The sequence below is a fragment of the Eumetopias jubatus genome, unplaced genomic scaffold (genome assembly GCF_037043125.1).
Source record: "Eumetopias jubatus isolate StellerSeaLion01/CBP00866 unplaced genomic scaffold, mEumJub1_p1.0 scaffold_12, whole genome shotgun sequence".
Classification (NCBI taxonomy): Eukaryota; Metazoa; Chordata; class Mammalia; order Carnivora; family Otariidae; genus Eumetopias; species Eumetopias jubatus.
The window spans coordinates 72,094,618-72,112,836 of NW_028274818.1; the positions used below are offsets into that span (position 1 = coordinate 72,094,618).

At 52.3% G+C, this 18,219-nt stretch overlaps 1 protein-coding gene across 1 annotated transcript in view; it reads right to left on the minus strand.

Annotated features, from left to right (window-relative positions):
* The window catches only part of TRAP1 (TNF receptor associated protein 1), a 51,526-nt gene that overhangs the window by 10,762 nt on the left and 22,545 nt on the right, over positions 1-18,219 (minus strand). The window contains exons 2-11 of the mRNA XM_028117551.2: positions 13,385-13,549; positions 12,097-12,179; positions 10,803-10,943; positions 8,024-8,095; positions 6,548-6,708; positions 5,343-5,452; positions 4,682-4,755; positions 3,734-3,889; positions 1,928-2,048; positions 942-1,011 (exon numbers count right to left, since the gene is read on the minus strand). Of these exons, the coding sequence (XP_027973352.2) occupies positions 942-1,011; positions 1,928-2,048; positions 3,734-3,889; positions 4,682-4,755; positions 5,343-5,452; positions 6,548-6,708; positions 8,024-8,095; positions 10,803-10,943; positions 12,097-12,179; positions 13,385-13,549 (1,153 nt within the window). The remainder of the gene's footprint in view (positions 1-941; positions 1,012-1,927; positions 2,049-3,733; positions 3,890-4,681; positions 4,756-5,342; positions 5,453-6,547; positions 6,709-8,023; positions 8,096-10,802; positions 10,944-12,096; positions 12,180-13,384; positions 13,550-18,219) is intronic.

Genomic DNA, 18,219 nt, shown 5'->3' on the forward strand with positions numbered 1-18,219 from the left:
ACATACTATAATAAATACACTGAAAGTCTGATGAAGCGGGGCACCTGGGTGGCTCAGTTGGTTAAGTGTCAGCCTTCAGCTCAGATCATGATCTCAGATCATGGTCCTGGGATAGAGCCCTGCATCAGGCTCCCTGCTCAGCAAGGAGTCTGCTTCTCCCTTTCCCTCTGCCGCTCCCCCTGCTTGTGCACACTCCCTCTCACATAAATAAAATCTTAAAAAGTTTGACGAAGCAAGATGCTGTTCACACAGCTGCAAAATACCACCCCCATGTACAGTGTATTAATTCCAAAGGGGAAAAGAATAACTCGACACGGAGATGCCTGGCAGACACCCCCTTCGTCATGTGCCATGTGAACATCCCTAGTAATGGGACGACAACTCCAAAGTCAGGCTCTGCGTGCCAGGCTGCAGTCACTGTGCAGTGCCTGCCCCTAAGCACACAGATTCAAATCCAGGTGCACCCACTGACTGGCGTCACTGGTCTGTAACTTTCTGCAACCATGACCTTGTGGAGCCCCCTCAAAGGACGACACAGGCTGCCCAGGAAAGGCCCCGGGAGGTCCCAGGTGTGCGTTAGCACTCAGCAAACAGTAGCTATTGCTACAGTCAGGGTGGGGAGCTGAGAAATGCAGCCACTTCAGCCCACAGGGATTCCAGAGAGACTTCCCGAAAAGAGGGTCACCTTCACATCATTAGTGACCTTTGTGGACCAAGGTCAGATCCCTCCTGCGACTGTCATCCTTCGCCTCCTCCACCTCAGAGGCAGCAGGCCTGGAGTCTCCCCCAGCATGGCAAAGGTGGGGGCATTTCCCCACACACGGCCCCCCCAGGCCTGGTCCCACCGCAGCACCACACTCGGCTCTCAACTCCTTCATGCTCCCTGGGGACCCTTGGTGGCCAAGGTGAGTGCTGCAGGGGCCACCTCCTGTGCAGCTTACCTGATGAGCGCGCTCTCCTGGAGGAGCTCCCGGCTGAGGTTCAGGGGGATGTCCTCACTGTCCACCACGCCTGAGTGAGACACAGGCCGTCAGGACCCTTGCAGCGCCCGCGGCTCTGCCCCGTCCTCACTGCACACCCCCTTCTGCCTCCCCGCATGACACCAAGTGAGACCACACCTGGGTGACAGCAAACTGGCGAAGGACACAGGGGAGATGCAGTGAGGCAACACCTTCTGGCCCCTCCAGGTCCCACTGATGCCCCAGAGCTGACGCACACAGCCCCAGTCACAGCAAAGCAATCAGAAAAAAAGCCGGCAAGGCCGATGAGCTCTGCCAGGGAGAGCTGCTGATTTTAGCCTCAGCTTGACACTCTGAAATCACGTCCTGGACTTTATGTTCAGAATCACAGCTATATTGTGGACACCTCACACTTTGGAGGCTAAGGTGACACAATGGTTTAGGTGAATACTTTTTAAAGCTATAATCTCGCTCAAATTCAAGACAATTCATATGTAAACCTGAAACTCACATAATATGAATAAACATTTAAAAAGAATTCCATTCAGGGGCGCCTGGGTGGCTCAGTCATTAAGCGTCCACCTTCGGCTCAGGTCATGGTCCCAGGGTCCTGGGATCGAGCCCCACATCGGGCTCCCTGCTCAGCAGGGAGCCTGCTTCTCCCTCTCCCACTCCCCCTGCTTGTGTTCCCTCTCTCGCTGTCTCTGTCAAATAAATTAAAAAAAAAAAAAAAAACCATTTTAACGTGTCCTGTCACCCTGGCCCTGCACCAAGACGAGGCGGCCAGAGGCGGGAAGCTCCCTGGGCAGCGCTGAGCAGCTTCCTGTGCCTGCTCACCCCGACCCTGCACCCACGGCACATGAATGCCTTCTCCCAGAGTCGGCAGCCCCGCCTCACCCCGGCAGCTGCGCAGTCCGGGGCTGCAGGGCCACGGCCCACACGGCAAAGCACCGGCATCAGTGCCTTACCTCGAACGAAGCGCAGCCACTTGGGCAGGATGTCGGTGGCCTTGGTCTGGATGAGGACCTTGCGGCTGTACAGCGCAATGCTGGAGCCCAACTCCCGGCTCACGTCAAACATGGATGGTTTCTGGGGACAAGGAGAGAACAGTGTTGGGGAGCTCTGAGGACAACTCAGAACCTTTCCGACAGAGGTCGGCACTGGGGAGCGGGGGGGGGTGGGGAGTGTGGGGACCCAGAGGGAGAGAGAGGCCAGGAGGCCACCCTCTGTCTGCTGAGAAGCCCTAGATGCTCTCGGCACGGGGAGCAGGCCATGGGCCTTCTCCGGGCAACTGCAGCCCCTCAGCTTGTTCCCCCGGAGAACATAAACGACTACCTGCACGTCCCTGTGAACAGAGCCAAACCCAACAGGGGCCAGGGGTCAGCAACTAACAGCCCACAGGCCAAATCACCTGGCTGGTATAGCCCCAGAACAGCTCGCTCACTTTCATTTTTATTTCTTTTTAATATTTTACTTGACAGAGAGAGAGAGCATGCATGCGCACCAAGTGAGCACAAGCAGGGGGAGCGGCAGAGGGAGAGGGAGAAGCAGGCTCCCCGCTAACGGGGCTCGATCCCAGGATCCTGGGATCATGACCTGAGCCGAAGGCAGACGCTTAACCAGCTGAGCCACCCAGGTGCCCCGTAATTTTTTTTTTAATGTATCTATTTATTTGAGGAGGGAGGAGCAAAGAGGGAGACAGAATATCTGAAACAGATTCTCCGCTGAGCACAAAGCCTGACTCAGGGCTCAATCCCAGAACCCTGAGATCATGACCTGAGCCGAAATCAAGAGTTGGATGCTTAACCGACTGAACCACTCAGGCACCCCACAACTTGTACACTTTTATTTTTTAACTTGTACACTTTTAAAGGACTGTGAAAAAGCAAACGAAGGTCTCATGATATGTGAAAAATATGTGAAATCCACACTGCAGGGTCTATGAAGTTTCCTAGAACACAGCCGGGCTCATCTGCAGCTTATGGGTGTCCACGCTACGGGGGCAGGGCTCCAGGATGTGCACGGCTTATATAGCCCAAACTAGTCCCAACCATCCCCCAACTCCTGCTCTAAACCTGCAGCATGCACGCACATCACACTGGGATCCTGCTGAAATGGAGATCCTGGGGCCACTGAGATCCTGCATCCCTAATAAGTCCCAGGACATGCTGGTACTGGTCTGCGGAACTCACTCAGTAGTGAGGGTCTCATGCTGCTTCCCAAAATGCGTAGCCATGGGATGTTACAAGAGCGGCAGTCAGAAAAGGCCAGGAAGCTTTTCTAACCCCTGAGCAGATTTCCCCTTCGCAGGATTCATCTGAGCCTTCGCCATGCTGCTGTGAGCATGGGGTATTAGGGGCCAAGCACAAGTACAGAGTGCCCGCCAACTCATCAGAACACCACGGAGCCCCAGTTAGCCGCACAGCTCAGGGGTGCACCCTCATGCAAAGGCCACCCACACGCTGCTCTGAGGGTCTCCCCATGGGTCTACAACAGCCCAAGCCCGCATGACCAAATGATTCTGTTCTTCCCCAAGATGGCACGTGAACCACCCCCCCCACTTTAAAACCCTGTGCTCACCTAACCGGAGGCATGAATTTTGCTTTTACTCTGATGCTACCAAGTTAATTTTTGTGATGTTTGTGCTGATCTGTCACCCTTCTAAGGCAAGTGCTACTGGTGCTGAGAAACGCTGTCGCCATGAGGGAGGCCCCCATCCCAAGGAGCAGCAGACAAGCACTGGCAGCCCCTGCCCCACGCCCGCCAGGCCTCACCGTGTCTGGCACATAGAAGATGCTACGGATGTTAAGAGGTGCGTCCGTCTTGTAGTGCAGGGTGTAGCGGGGTTTGTCGTGGGCCTGAGCGACACAGCGGTAGAATTCCTCGTGCTGCCACTCACTCACATCCTTGGGGTCCATCATCCAGATGGCCTGGAAATGGAGATACATGAGGCCGCAGTGTCTAAGACGTGCCCTCCCAACAACCGCACAGAGCTGGGCCTCTGGAGCCTGTGGCCCTGGGTGCTGGCAAGTACGCCCCCAGGATGACCCAAGGACCCACCCATGGGACAGACCAGAGCTGTGGGCTCAGGTGCAAGCCTCCATCCCAGTCTCCAGCCCCACCCACTCCAGTGTGGGGAGGAAGGGGGGAACCACAAAGACACACAAGAGGCTCTAGAACAAGGGCGCTCCCCCCTCCCAGTACAGGGCGTCAGGAAAGGCCAGCCCAGAGGTCTGCACATGCCTGTAGGACATCACCAGTGCATCAATGAGTGAATGGACAAAGAAACATGGTCTAGCCGTGGACTATAACTCAGCTGTAAAAAGGAACAGAGGACTGACACAGGCTCCAACATGGATGAACCCTGGAACCGTTATGGTGAGAAGCCAGACACAAAGGCCACAGTGTCTGATTCCACTGACATGACATGTCAGGGGTGATGGGAGGGGAGATGGGGAGCGACTACTAACACAGGCAGGGTCCTTTTTGGGATGAGAATGTTCTAGAACAGACTGTGGCTCTGTGAACACATGAAGGACGCTGAACTGCACATGGTGCATGGGGACAGGACACGGAGGGGTCAAGACCTGGCCTTGCACAGGGGACTCCCCACGCTGGGACTCGAACAGCGCCACCCAGCCCCGACACTGTCCGTCCAGCGCTGGAATGTACCAAACGCTCCCCACAGCCACCCGAGCCCTTCAGGCAGCTGAGGGTCTCACCTGCAAGGTATTAATGCGCCTTCCGTTAAGGTACAAGGGGAAGCTGATGAAGTTACTGTACTTTGTCACCACATCTTGAAAAGAGAAAAAACACACAGCAACAATGAATACAGGAAGCTTCTGGATACAAAAGCTCTGGAAGTGGCTGCAGGTAACAGCACACCAGGGCAACTCCAGGCCAGCAGTTTCACAGGTGCAAAGCCAGGCCATGTCAGGGACAATGTCCTGCCTGCAGAGTGACCAGAACTCATACGAGAACCAGAGATCTGAGGCCCAGGCCATCACGAACCCCCACATCTTCTTGGTGGCATAAATACAGTTTTGTGGGTTAATGGTGAATCCTGGAAGCACTCGGCACCTCAGAGAAGCATCCACTCAGACCTGGATGAGACCACCGCATGGAAGCGCCAGCTCTTGTTCTCTGTGAAGCAGGCGCAGGCTTCGGGAAGCATCTTACAACACAGGGGGGCCAGGGAACGCACTGCGTGCAAGCACTGAGGGCAGAAGACAAAACCAAACCTGACGGTGCCCCAGGAGGCCTGGCCTCCCGGCGCCACAGAGAGCCAGCAGCCCCAGGAGACCACCGTGAGCCGCGCCCTAACCACTGCGCAGCCCCGGTGCCGTCGTGCACCCATCCCCCGCAGCCCAGGCTCCCGCTCACCTCGGACCCGGGCCTCGCTGGCGAACTCTCTGCTGTCTGACTTGAGGTGGATGATGATTTTGGTCCCGGTTCTCACTCCCGAGGCTTCAGCGATTTCAAACACCCCGGAACTAAGACATGGGAAAGGGAAAGCCAGCTGCACACAGCGAAGGTGACGGGTCCTACACTGCCCGTCCAGTCACCCTTCCTAGGACTGTCACAAGCAGAGCCCACATCCACACGCAGAGACACAAGCCTGAGTGCCACCACTTCGGAGCCCACAGAGCCCCCAGCTGTTGTCTCCCCCAGGGAGCACAGCCGCAGGGTTGCAGAGTGGGGCTCCCCCTATGACGAACGCCACCTCGTGGGCTCTAGGGTCACCCAAAGTGGCCCCGATGCCGTAAGGTACTGGGCAGAAAGAGCAGATGCACAGGGACCGCCCCTAGCTCGAGCTAACCCCCCGTGTTTCTGAACCTCTAGCAGAGACCAGGCAGAGAAACTATTTCCGAAGTACAAGAGGGGAAGATGCACCCCCAGAAAGTGCCTTGTCAAACCCTGGCCTGTTTCCTCTGAGCACCGCCTTTGCAGCATTAAACAGAAATCGCAGTTCTGACCGAGGGAAACGGGCTGGGGTCTGGCAGAGCCCCTCTCGCGTGCACCGCTGGACCCCCACAGCAGATGGGAGACATCGGGGAGGGATTCGGAAATGAAGGTTTGGGCCTATTGAAGTACATGCTTCAATTTGGCCAGGGTACCATTCTCCTTAAACAGAGTCTCAAGATTCTCCTGGAACATCCACCCAACGAGCCTGTGAGCCACGGTCCCTGAGCAGGCTGCACAACAAACAAGCATCTTTAATAGGCAAGGCCTTGGGCCTGACCCGGCAAACCCAGGAATTCCCGCAAAACAGAATCCAGACAGGCCGCCCCGGAGCAGGGGATACCTGGTGCCCGGCCGATCCAACGGCCAGCCATTCCCAAAGGAGCCCCGCCTGGCACAGGCCACGCTCCAGAGCACAAACCTAAGGCACAGACAGCATGCGCCATCTGGAGGGGAAAGAGTCACTGGTTCCCCAAAGAGTGAAGTGACTCTTAACTTTCCAAGTGAAGTGCTAACATCTCAGCTGACCCTCGCAGTGCACATCAGGTGCACATCAGGTACGCTTGGCTGTGGTGGCCCCAGGGCACTCCGTGTGTGTGACGTGAGGCCCGCTCTCACTTACTCACCCATCTGAGAGCCACTGGTAACCAGGGCTGCCCGGGTCCGCTGAACGGGAATAGACCTCCACTTTGTCAGCCACCATGAAAGCAGAGTAGAAACCCACTCCAAACTGGCCGATGATCTTGCTGCTGGCCTCCGCCTGGCTCTGCAGTGCATCCAGAAAGGCCTGTGGTGGCGAAGGCTGGTCAGAAGAAGGGCGGCCCCTTCCCCAGGCAGAACGCATATATGTGACTCCCTGTGTCCGTTCCCCTAGCGCTGGTGGGGAACACCCTTCATCCTCAAGACAACCACATCGAGTGGTTTTTCACCACATGGTCCAGCCCGGAAACTAAGACAGGTGGGCCACACTTCCCAGGCATGGGGGGCAGCGATCTGAGCAGGCAGGGCACAGAAAGAGTGACCCCCAGAGTTTTCCTAAATGTGTCTTCTGCGTGTCTCCTAGATTCTAAGCTTCAGGGGAAAACGGTATATACCACATTCAGGTTTGATATGGTATCAGAAGACAATTTTTATGACTCCAGTTTATCAAAGTTTCTAAGATTAAAAATGAAGTAAAAGGCACCCACTCACTGCTATGGCGCCGTCTACGATGACAGAAGTGTTCTACATGGCCCAATATGGTGGCTGTGGACCACATTTGGCTCTCAAGCACTCAAGTGGGGCTAGTATGCCCCAGGAACCAAGTTTTAAATTACATTTAACTTAAATTCAAACAGGCATGTGTAGCTGGTGGCTATTGTATGTGACGGCACAGACTTTCCTTGACAGAAATAGAACCAAGAATGTAACAGGGGGAGGAACTGTTACGGCAATATGGTTTCTTAAAAGAATTTCTGCAAGTCACTTTGGACCAAAAATTACACTACTTCCAGCACTTTCATCATTGCATGGTACCATTTTAGGCACCACCTAGGCCCACAAAACCAAGGAGAGGTACACAGGCAGACGGGGGCCACCAGTCTCCAACTCACTGCTGGCAGAGGTCCCAGGATCACCTGCCCCCTGAGGGTCACACGGCAGCCACGACCCCCAGGGCGTTTCCTCCCCACAGAGCTGCCCATCCACAGACATGGCCTAGTCTCATGAATGGTGCTGAGGATGAAGAGGAGGAATGACTATCTCTGCCAGGCCCCCTCGGCCTCAAGCAATCGCTGAGAGAGGGAGAAAGGCAGGGACAGAATGGTGCGTTCCAGACTCTGACAGACGGGCTTGGAGCCTGGGGTTGGCCGATTTCTAGCTACAAAGTACTAATTTCTACCTCTTCATCTATAAGAAAGGGAAACCACCTCAGAGGTCCCCGTGAAGGGCAAAGCGCTCCCACGGCGCCAACAGAGCTGGCACCCAAGAATAGTCCTGCTGTCGCTGGGGCCTAGAGCCCTCTGGGTCCTGCCCTCTCTGGTCAGGTGGCCTCGAGAACAGACCCTCGAGCCCTAAGGGGGGTACCAGCTGCAGCCCCTGAGGAAGGGGCGGGGGGGGCTTACCTTTGACCCCGACCTGGCAATGGTTCCCAGGTTGGACACCAGCTCTTCCTGTGTCATCCCGATACCGGTGTCCTGAGGAGAGAGGCATGCTAAGCTCCAAGGCCAGCACGCGGGAGCTGGGATGGACGTGGGCGGACAGCCGGGGACCGGGGGGGGCGGGGGGGAGCATGAATTACACGTGCCAGGCAGGACCTGGGGAAGTCACAGCACACGTCATCAGGGAGACCAGTTCTAGTCCGGGGGGCCGGCCGCACCAGAACAAACCCCCCTAGCAAAGAAACCCAGAGCCAAGAGACAGAAGAGAGTCCAGAAACAACTGTGCAGACTGTGTCCCTTGATTTCTGACAAAGGTTCCGAGAGAACTCAACAGGGGAAAGGAAAGCAGATGGTGCTGAAAGTGCACCCAACCTCAGCCCCCCTCACACCAGGCCCCCAACAGATCAGACACAAGAGGACCAGCAAAGACTGCACAATTTCTACACGAAAACACGGGAAAATCTGACTGTGGAAGAGGCAGCGATTTCTTACATTACTAAAAGCATGAAACAGAAAGAAAAAGTGATAAACTAGACCTCATTACAATTAAAACCTTTTGCTTTTCAAAAACCACCAAGAAAATAAAAAAGCAAACCACACACTGGGAAAAAAAAATTTGCAAAGTATGTATCTGAGGGGTGCCTGGGTGGCTCAGTCGTTAAGCATCTGCCTTCAGCTCGGGTCATGATCCCAGGGTGCTGGGATCGAGCCCCACATCGGGATCCCCGCTCCACGGGAAGCCTGCTTCTCCCTCTCCTGCTCCCCCTGCTTGTGTTCCCTCTCTCGATGTGTCTGTCAAATAAATAAATAAAATCTTTAAAAAAAAAAAGAGTACGTATCTGATATGCAACTTACATGCAGAACTATATATAAAGAAGTCTCACATCTCAATTAAAAAAACAACTTGATTAAAAATAAACCAAAGATCTGGACATTTCACAAGGAAGATACAGAAGTGGCAAACACATGACAAGATGCTCAGGATCGACCATTAATCACGAGGGAAATGCACAATAAAAACTCAGTCCCGGGGGCGCCTGGGTGGCTCAGATGGTTAAGCGTCTGCCATCGGCTCAGGTCATGATCCCGGGGTCCTGGGATCGAGCCCCACGGTGGGTTCCCTGCTTCTTCCTCTCCCTCCACTCCCAGTCATGCTTGCTCTCTCTTGCTCCCTCTCCCTAGTGCTCTCTCTCAAATAAATAAGCAAACAAAAAGCTGAGCCGCTGGAATGGCCATCTCCACGGCCAACAGTAACCAGTGCCAGCAAGGACAGCAGCCGTGACGACTTCCCAGCCGCCGCAGCCAGCAAGCAAACCAGGACACCCACTGCAGGCAGCCTGGCATGTGTCAAGGTTACACAGCTCTCCTGGAGCCAGCGGCCCCACTCCTAGGCATTCACCCAAGAGCTTTATTCCGAACACCCCGAAGTGGAAACAAGCCGAAGCACATCACGTGGCGAGTGGACGCCGAGTGCTCTGCACGCGTGCGACGGAATACTTCTCCAGGAGGAAATGGAACAAGCTACAGCTACGTGCTGCCCCAGGGATGAATCTCACAGCATTCTGCTGATGGCAAGAAGTCAGACCAAACTCTGTTTCTATGGAATTCTAGAAAATATAAACCTGAAGGGACAGAGAGCACATGAGTGGTTGACGAGCTGGGAAGGCAGTGGGGACCTTGGGGGAGGAAATCATGATGGCATCGTGGTCACCAGAATGTGTGCACCTGAACCTGCTGAATTTTACTGTGTATAAATCTTACCTCAATAAAGCTTCTTAAAACAACAGCAAAAAAGGTGCACACACGCAGACCAGAAGGAACGAGCCACGGCCTAAGAGCCCCCCCCCGCCAGCACCATCCCCTTGGCGGAGGCAGGAAGCCCAGGTCAGGGGCTCAGAGCCTCCACAGCACGTCCTTCCACCTTGCAGGCGCCCCCTCCCCAGTTCCAGCCATCACCCCAGGACCCTGAAGCAGCTGTCTCAGCAACACGGTGTCCCTCAACCACTGCAGATGAGCCCCCCACTTCTGCCTTTCTTTCTGACCTTAATTAATTTTCAACAGGTTACAACAGCCCTAAGTATTGTTTCATCTAAAGTAAGACCGTTAATCCAAACACCGGGCTGTGATTAACAATAGTACTGCAGGATATTTAATGACACGGGGAAACACGCATTACGAGAGGAAAAGTACAGTTAAAAATGTAAAGAGAAAACACTAAAAATGACACACAGTTTAACAACGTTTAGATACGTAAATAAATGCACAGACACCAAAAACCTACACTAACACGGTAACAGTTGTCAGCCCCAAATGAAGCCTTAAACTTGCTTCTTTTGTGTTTTCCAAATTTTCTATACTGAACAAGGGTTATTTTTATAGTAAATTAAAATAAGAGTCAGGGCGCCTGGGTGGCTCAGTTGGTTAAGCGACTGCCTTCGGCTCAGGTCATGATCCTGGAGTCCCGGGATCGAGTCCCGCATTGGGCTCCCTGCTCAGCGGGGAGTCTGTTTCTCCCTCTGACCCTCCCCCCATCTCATGTGCTTTCTCTCTCTTTCATTCTCTCTCAAATAAATCAATAAAATCTTTAAAAAAATAAAATAAAAAAAAATAAAACAAGAGTCAACAACAAAGACAGATGGCGCGTCACTTGGAGCCTGGAGATGGAATGAAAAGGCAGGTCCAGCCCCCCTGCCCCAGGAGAGAAGGGGGTAGCGCTGGGGGCAGGGCACTCAGAAGGGGGTACCTGGATGGTGATGGTGCCTTTCTCGGCGTCCGTCTGCAAGTGGATCTCCATTTCCGGCAGCACTTGGCCTTCAGACAGCAGCCTGTGACGCAGCTTTTCCAAGGCGTCACTGGCGTTGGAGACCAGCTCCCGTATGAACACCTACAGGAGCAGAAAGAAGATGCCAGCGCCACAGGCCGTCCTGGTCAGCAGCACCCACAGCGTGTGTTCAAAGTCCGGGGAAAACTACCAAAGAATATTCAGTGTTTTAACCATAAAGACCTCCCACTTTTCTCAGAGAGTTTCTCCAAGGCAGCTCCCAAAATGACTCAAGGCCCAGGGCTTCTCCCTGACACTGCTTTAAGGAGTGAACTCTAACCATGCTGCTCTGTCCTGAAAATCAAGCAGGTGCCGATCTGTTATGTCAGCTCAAACTTGAAGAGCCCCGTGCCACCACTTCTTGCCCAACTCTTGACCAAGGATGTCAAAATATCCCCTGACACCTGTTTCTTCTACGCCTTGAAGACTCTGGCTTTCTTTAGTGAAGGCCTACCACGCTCTGGGGAGGAAAGGGCCACATGGTCCAACTACCTGTGTCTGAGAAGCACCTTTGCCTCAAACAGACCTTCTTCCTGCAGGTGAGGGAGGAAGCACGGTGATGTGACCCCAAGGGCACAGAAGCTGGAGATCACAGGGATACCTCAATATGGCGTGCGGCAGCACAAGCCTGGAAAGTATTTCCTAAAAAGTCCCTTTTAACATTGGAATTTTGTGCTTTACCCTTCCCCAAAATTCCCCTCTGCATTCTAGCAATAACGAACATGGACACAACGGACCACTTGTTCTCGACTTCTCCCACAGCCTGTCGTTCCTCACTGCCTTTCAGCCCCTATTCTCTCCACATGGGGCTGGGGGGCCTTCCTCCCATAGCCCCGCCGTTCATCTAGTGGTCACCTGGTGACCACCCGCCACGTGACACGGTAACACAGGGCCTCAGAGCATACTGCCACCGCCAAAGAAATGAGCCCCAGGGCCCCCACGCCAAGTATCTGGGGGGTGGGGAGGCTTCTAAACTATCAGCAAAAGTAACTCCCGGAGTCAATCTAGCACGAAGAGTCATCTGGGCCTATCTGTCCATGAAATCCAAACAGATTTTAGTAAAAATACTCTTGCTGGTAACTAAGATCCAGACCTGTCCAAATTTAATGCATTCTCACAGTTATTACACTACCTGGCATTTCCCTAGAGTAGCATAAAAATCGTTTTTTCAAAAAGAAACGCTGCTAGCACTGGGAGTGATGAACAGATACTGCACCTCTTTTTCTGAGTACAAGGAACGGGCAACAATGTCCAGAAGCTTCTTTGTCTCAGCCTGGAACTTGTGTTTGGAAATGGAACCTGGTAATGAATCAGACACAAGCAGAAAAGTTTAGTTTTTATTTTTATGGTATGCTATGTAACATTCAAAAGAATGTTTCAGGTAATGAATTTTAAACATTTTTCAAAAGAGTGAACAAAAGGGGCGCCTGGCTGAGTCAGTGGAGCATGTGACTCTCCATCTTGGGTTGTGAGTTCAGTCCCTCGCTGGGTGTAGGGTTTACTTAAAAATAAAATCTTAAAGCAGGAGGGGAAGAATGAAGGGGAGTAAGTCGGAGGGGGAGACGAACCATGAGAGACGATGGACTCTGAAAAACAAACTGAGGGTTCCAGAGGGGAGAAGGGTGGGGGGATGGGTTAGTCTGGTGACGGGTATTAAAGAGGGCACATTCTGCATGGAGCACTGGGTGTTATGCACAAAGAATGAATCATGGAACACTACATCAAGAACTAATGATGTAATGTATGGTGATTAACATAACAATAAAACATTTTTTAAAAAAATAATAAAATCTTAAAAAAAAAAAGGAGTGAAAAAAAAGAAACTACGTCACTGGGGCTCTCAGGGAGGAGGTGTCAGAAAGGACAAGCCAGGGGCCCCCTCTATCCACAGGAAGGGGCAAAGGGAGCCTCCCCTGCTTCCCACCACTGAGACCCGTCCCCTCGAGGCCACTACCTCGAGGGCCAGTCGGGGCCGGCACTTCCCAAGGACATGAGAAGCGGACTGGCTCTAATAACCAGACCCTAGATTCTGCTCTTCAAAACCATGGTTTCCAAATGATTTATTTAGAAAACAAATGAACAAGAAAATTTCACTTCTTAACCCAAACATCAGAGACTGTGTTGTCATCTCATGTGAAAGCCAGAAACGGACCCACGTGAGTACTGGCTGCAGAGACTGCTTTTCTAGACTTCTGAGGTGACAGGACAGCTTGAGCGTGCAGGCCTGCGTCGGCACAGCCAATGGCTGGGTTTATATCCTGCTTCCATGATTATTAGCAGATGGGCCATGAATCACCACACCGAGTGGCCGGCCGCGAGCTCACGGGTGACCACCAGAGGGGGCAAGACACACCAGGCTGGCAGTCAGCAGCTCCTGGCCAAGCAGGAAACGGAGGATGCTTTGTTTGGGGGAACCCTCCCTCGGACTGAAGCAAGTGGGTGGCTCTATCAATCACTGCTTCTGCCTCAAGAACTTCCCCTCACAGGCCGGCTGCGCACAGTACCCTGCACGGTCTCGGTGCCGCTGATGATGGAGTGCAGGGGCTCCTCCGTCCGGTCCTCCACAGCCTGTGAGCTGAAGAGCCGTCCAGCGTGGAAGCTCGATGCCAGGCTTTGCCTGGGGTTCCTGGACTGGGCCGGGGTCCGCCAAGGACACAGAAAGGGTTTTCCTGGTAAGACAAGCAGAAAGAACAAACATTTAGTAAGACATCGGAAACATGTCTGGTAGGTCCTGCAAACGCTAACGTGGAGATCTCTAAGGCAGGCCGTTGATCAAAAGCCCCAAGGTCACCCAGGGGAAATTCGAAGTGACCGAATGCTGAGCAGCCGGTGGGTATCTCAGACGAGATCGGGAGCACTCGGGGTGGCAGGGCCAGACACACGGCGGGCACTTCACCGTACGGTTTGGTAACACATCCTCACACACATCAAATTCCAAGAAAGAATCCCAACTCAGGGGCAGAGCTGCAGGAGGTGGGCAGAGGCCCTCATCATCACTCCGTGTGGCCTGGGAGGGATCCTGCACAAACCCACCAAACTCAAACATGCCTTGGCGCTCACAGCCCCCCCCTCTGAGCCCGCAGTAACACACACCAGCCTTCCTTACCGTGTGACAACCATGAAAAAGAGGGGGGAAAAATATACCCCTAAGAGGGATCCAAATTTTTATATTAATGTTCCAAAACAGTCTCACCATGTTCTAAACTGGTGTCCAAAACTGTCAGGTATTTTTTAAAAGAGCATTTTATTTTTTTTAAAGATTTTATTTGAGAGAGAGAGAAAGAGCAAGAGAGGGTATAAGCTGAAGGAGGGCCAGAGGGAGAGGGAGAGGCAGACTCCCACAAGTTGATACATTGTTTTGAAACCTCCAGGTCCTTTCTGGACATTGTGAATCATTCCTTTCTGACCAACGTGTGTCGTACACAGCAGGTGGGTGCAGCTCATGCAGGTCTAAACTTTGACACGGGATGTCTTGCAGTGTCTGACCTGTCTCCTTAAAAGCCTTGGGCATTAAGCACCTACTAAACCAACGCCAGTGAGCGATGCTGTCTTGAGGGGCTCCTGCTAAAGGTGGGTTCCGTCCTGCAGGGTGGGCTGGAGGTGTCCACAGGGGGTGGCTGTCCAGCACGCCAGGCTGCAGACCACAGTGTTGGAGAGAGGGGTTTGCCTTCTTCCCTCACAGTCGCTCCTCAGTCTGCTGTGCTGAGCAAGAAGTCAGAAAACTAACGTGAGACACTGTGAGTCCCCTTCCTGATTAGGGGAGATCATTTGCTGGTTTTCAGTTTTTAAATACACTAATTTTTAAAAAACTGACAGTTTTGGGGGTGCCTGGGTGGCTCAGTCGGTTGGATGTCTGCCTTCAGCTCAGGTCATGATCTCAGGGTCCTGGGATCAAGCCCCGCATCGGGCTCCCTGCTAGGCGGGGAGTCTGCTTCTCTCTCTTCTCCTCACCCTGCTCGTGCGTGCTCACTCTCTCAAATAAGTGAATAAAATCTTAAAAAAAAAAAAAAAACCCTAAATATTCAATTTCCAAACAGTCTAAGTATTTAATTACCTGGGCCTAACTCCATTGTTCACTTTATCCACACAGTTTAAAAATTAAAATAAAAACTTAAATAAGGGCACCTAGGTGGCTCAGTCAGTTAAACATCTGCCTTCAGCTCAGGACATGATCCTGCAGTCCCAGGATAGAGTCCGGCATCAGGATTCCTGCTCAAGAGGGAGTCTGCTTCTCCCTCTGACCTTCCCCTCTCTCAGGCTTTCTCTCTCTCACTTTCTCTCTCTCAAAGAAATAAAATCTTAAAAATTTTTTTAGATAAAAATAACACATCTCACAGATCATTCCATGTCAGGACACAGAGCTCCTCATTCTTTTTAACGAACAAGTACTATTCCACTGTAATGGGTATTTAGCACTCAATTGATGGATGTTTAAACTGTTTCTTGTCTTGTACTGTTAAAAAATAATGCTCTGTAGTGCCAAAGAATTATCTACCACGTTACCCTCCTTGATGGATGAAAGGAGACGATGCAGAAAAATATACATGTTTCACCGCTCTGTGCACAAGAAACACAGGCAGGATGAACCAGAAACTTGTGAGATCATTTCACAGGCCTGCTGGAACGAAGCAGCACATGCTGGGTGGCTAACGACAGCAGAAACCCATCCCCTCATAGTTCTGGAGGCCAGAAGTCCAAACTGAAGGTGTCAGCAGGGCTAGTTCCTCCCAGAGGCTCTGAGGAAGTCTGTCCACACCTCTGCCATCTTGGGGTGCTGTCAGCAGTCCTGGCGTTCCTTGACTCGCAGCTGCCTGGCTCCAAGCTCTGTTTTCACTCCCCGTGTGTATCTCCCGTGTCCCAATTTCCCTGTCAGACACACCAGTGACATTGGATTTTGGGGCTCCCTCTAATCCAGTACACCCTCATCTTTATTTGCATCTGCAAAGACCCTATTTCCAGATAAGGTCACATTCACAGGTACCCGGGGTTAGCACGTGGATGTATCTTTTCGGGACACACAATTCAAACCACAAGAAACTGAACACCTAGAAGAGGTATGTGCTGTTTCCTGGGCTTCCTGTGGCCAAGCACCACAGACTGGGCAGCTGAAACCACAGGAATTTTCCATCTCAAGTTCTGGAGGCTAGAAGTCCAAAATCAGAGTGCTGGCAGGGCTGGTTCCTTCTGAGACTGCAAGGAAGAATCTGTCCCAGGCCCCTCTCCTCGATTCCATAGCCTCAGGTGTCCCTTGGCTTGTACATGGGGTCCGACCTCTTGCACGTCAGACTCTGTGTCCAAATTCCACCGTTTTATAAAGACATGGTCATGCTGGACCAGGGCTCACCCTAACAGCCCCATCTTAACTTGATCAGCTGCGAAGACCCTATTTCCAAATAAGGTCACAATGACAGGTCATGGAGGTCAGGATTTCAACATCTTTTTGGGAGGCAACAACTCAACCCATAATGGGTATGTGGGAACACAAGAGAAAGAGTGGGGGAGTTGGGGACAGGGGAGCAGAGCTGAGGGGAATATGACATTTCTGAGTATGCCCTTTTGTATATCCGACTCTCAAAACCACAGTTCTTTCTTGCACAACCGAAGAGTAACTAGGAGCACCTGTGGGGGGTGCGGGGCACATTCAATGAGACAGAAACCATAACAGATACGCATAGCTGTATTATGAACAACCTAAGCACCCTAAAAGACAAGAACCTAAATGACTTCAAAAATGGTACTGTGGTTGTCAAGTCAGCCTCAGAGAGCACCGCATATAATTACTGCAGCAGAATTGTGAGCGCTTCTGAAACGGCTTTCGGCAGCTACTCGGATCAGGCAAGTAAGTAGCTTGTGGGTCCCATGGCAGGAGGAAGCAGTTACCGAAGGGGAAGGAGGAGGCCTGGCGGCACCGGGGGGGTGCTGCACTGGAAATGGATGGGAGATTCTCGCTGATTCACAGACTGGTGCCGGAACAAATACGGAGGTGGGGGGTTGGGGGGGGCAGAGGCCACGACACACCAGCAGCACACCCGCACAGGGAGGACAACTGTCCCAGAACGGGCCACTCTGGTCACCTTCCCCACACCCAGACCTTGGTGTGTAAATGCCATCTCCAGGGCTGCTGGAGAACACAAAGATGGTGCCAGAAAGGGAGGAAGGGCCCCAAGGATGGGGTCTCCAAAAGTGCACAGGCTCCAACTGGAAGGCAGTCCCAAAGGCAAAACCTAGGACCGTCTGAGCAACAAAAGGATGATGGTAATGGACTGTAAGCTTACAGCCGGCGAATAAAATAAGCATCAGTTAGTCCACACTTAGCTGACTTATAAATAAACGGGGGACAGAAGACCTCTTCCTCACAGCAGAATTACAATTAATGGTGCAGTCCCCATTCGGCAAGCACAGTTGCAGCTGTGACAGGGAGAAACTGTGGATGGTTTAAATGTCCATGAGAACATTCGCAAAATCTCACAGTATCCCCCACAAGACACACACTGATTTCAAAGAGAAAAACAGTCGTTTGCTGTGAAGTGCCAGATACCTCCTGACCAAATGACCACAGTCACTGTCACCAGGAGTGAGACAGGTCAACACCCTGCAATCCTGGTGGCGTGGAAGGGCATGGCCTCCCTTCCCTGCTTGTCTTGCCAAAAATGCATCTCGACCTAATCATAAAAACACCATCAGACAAACCCAAATCTAGGGATATCCTATGAGATAACGGGCAGTACTCTTCCAAAGTGTCACGATCATGAAGGACACACACAGACCGAGGAACCATCACAGCCGGAAAGGACCTGCGGTGTAGGACCCTGGACAGAGAAGGACATCAGTGGGGAAACTGACTCAATTTGAGTAAGACAGGCCCATGAATCAGCACCACTGCTACTCATTTCTAATCCTCATACCATGGTGACGTAAGATGTTAACATTAGGAGAAACTAAGGCAAGGGGACCCTGTGCACTACAGCAGGAACAGCTCTGTAAGGTAGAAAACACTCCAGAGTAAAAAGTTTCAAAATAAAAAACATTCTCAACCACGTGTCATTTCATTCCTGCATGGACACATGTCGGTGTACACATCTAGAAGTGGGCTCACCAGGTCCCAGGTTATGTCCAGATTACAATATGGTCAGTGCTGCCAAGTCACCCTCCAGGGACCGTCGGCTCACATTCCGGGAGCAGCACAGGGGTGTGTCACCTCACACTCCTGCTAGGATGGCCTTAGGGAAACTTTGGACCTCTGCCTATAGGTCAGGTAAAAAAAATTTTTTTTTAAGATTTTATTTTTTTGTTAGAGAGAGCACAAGCAAGGGGAAGGGTAGGCAGAGGAAGAAGCAGG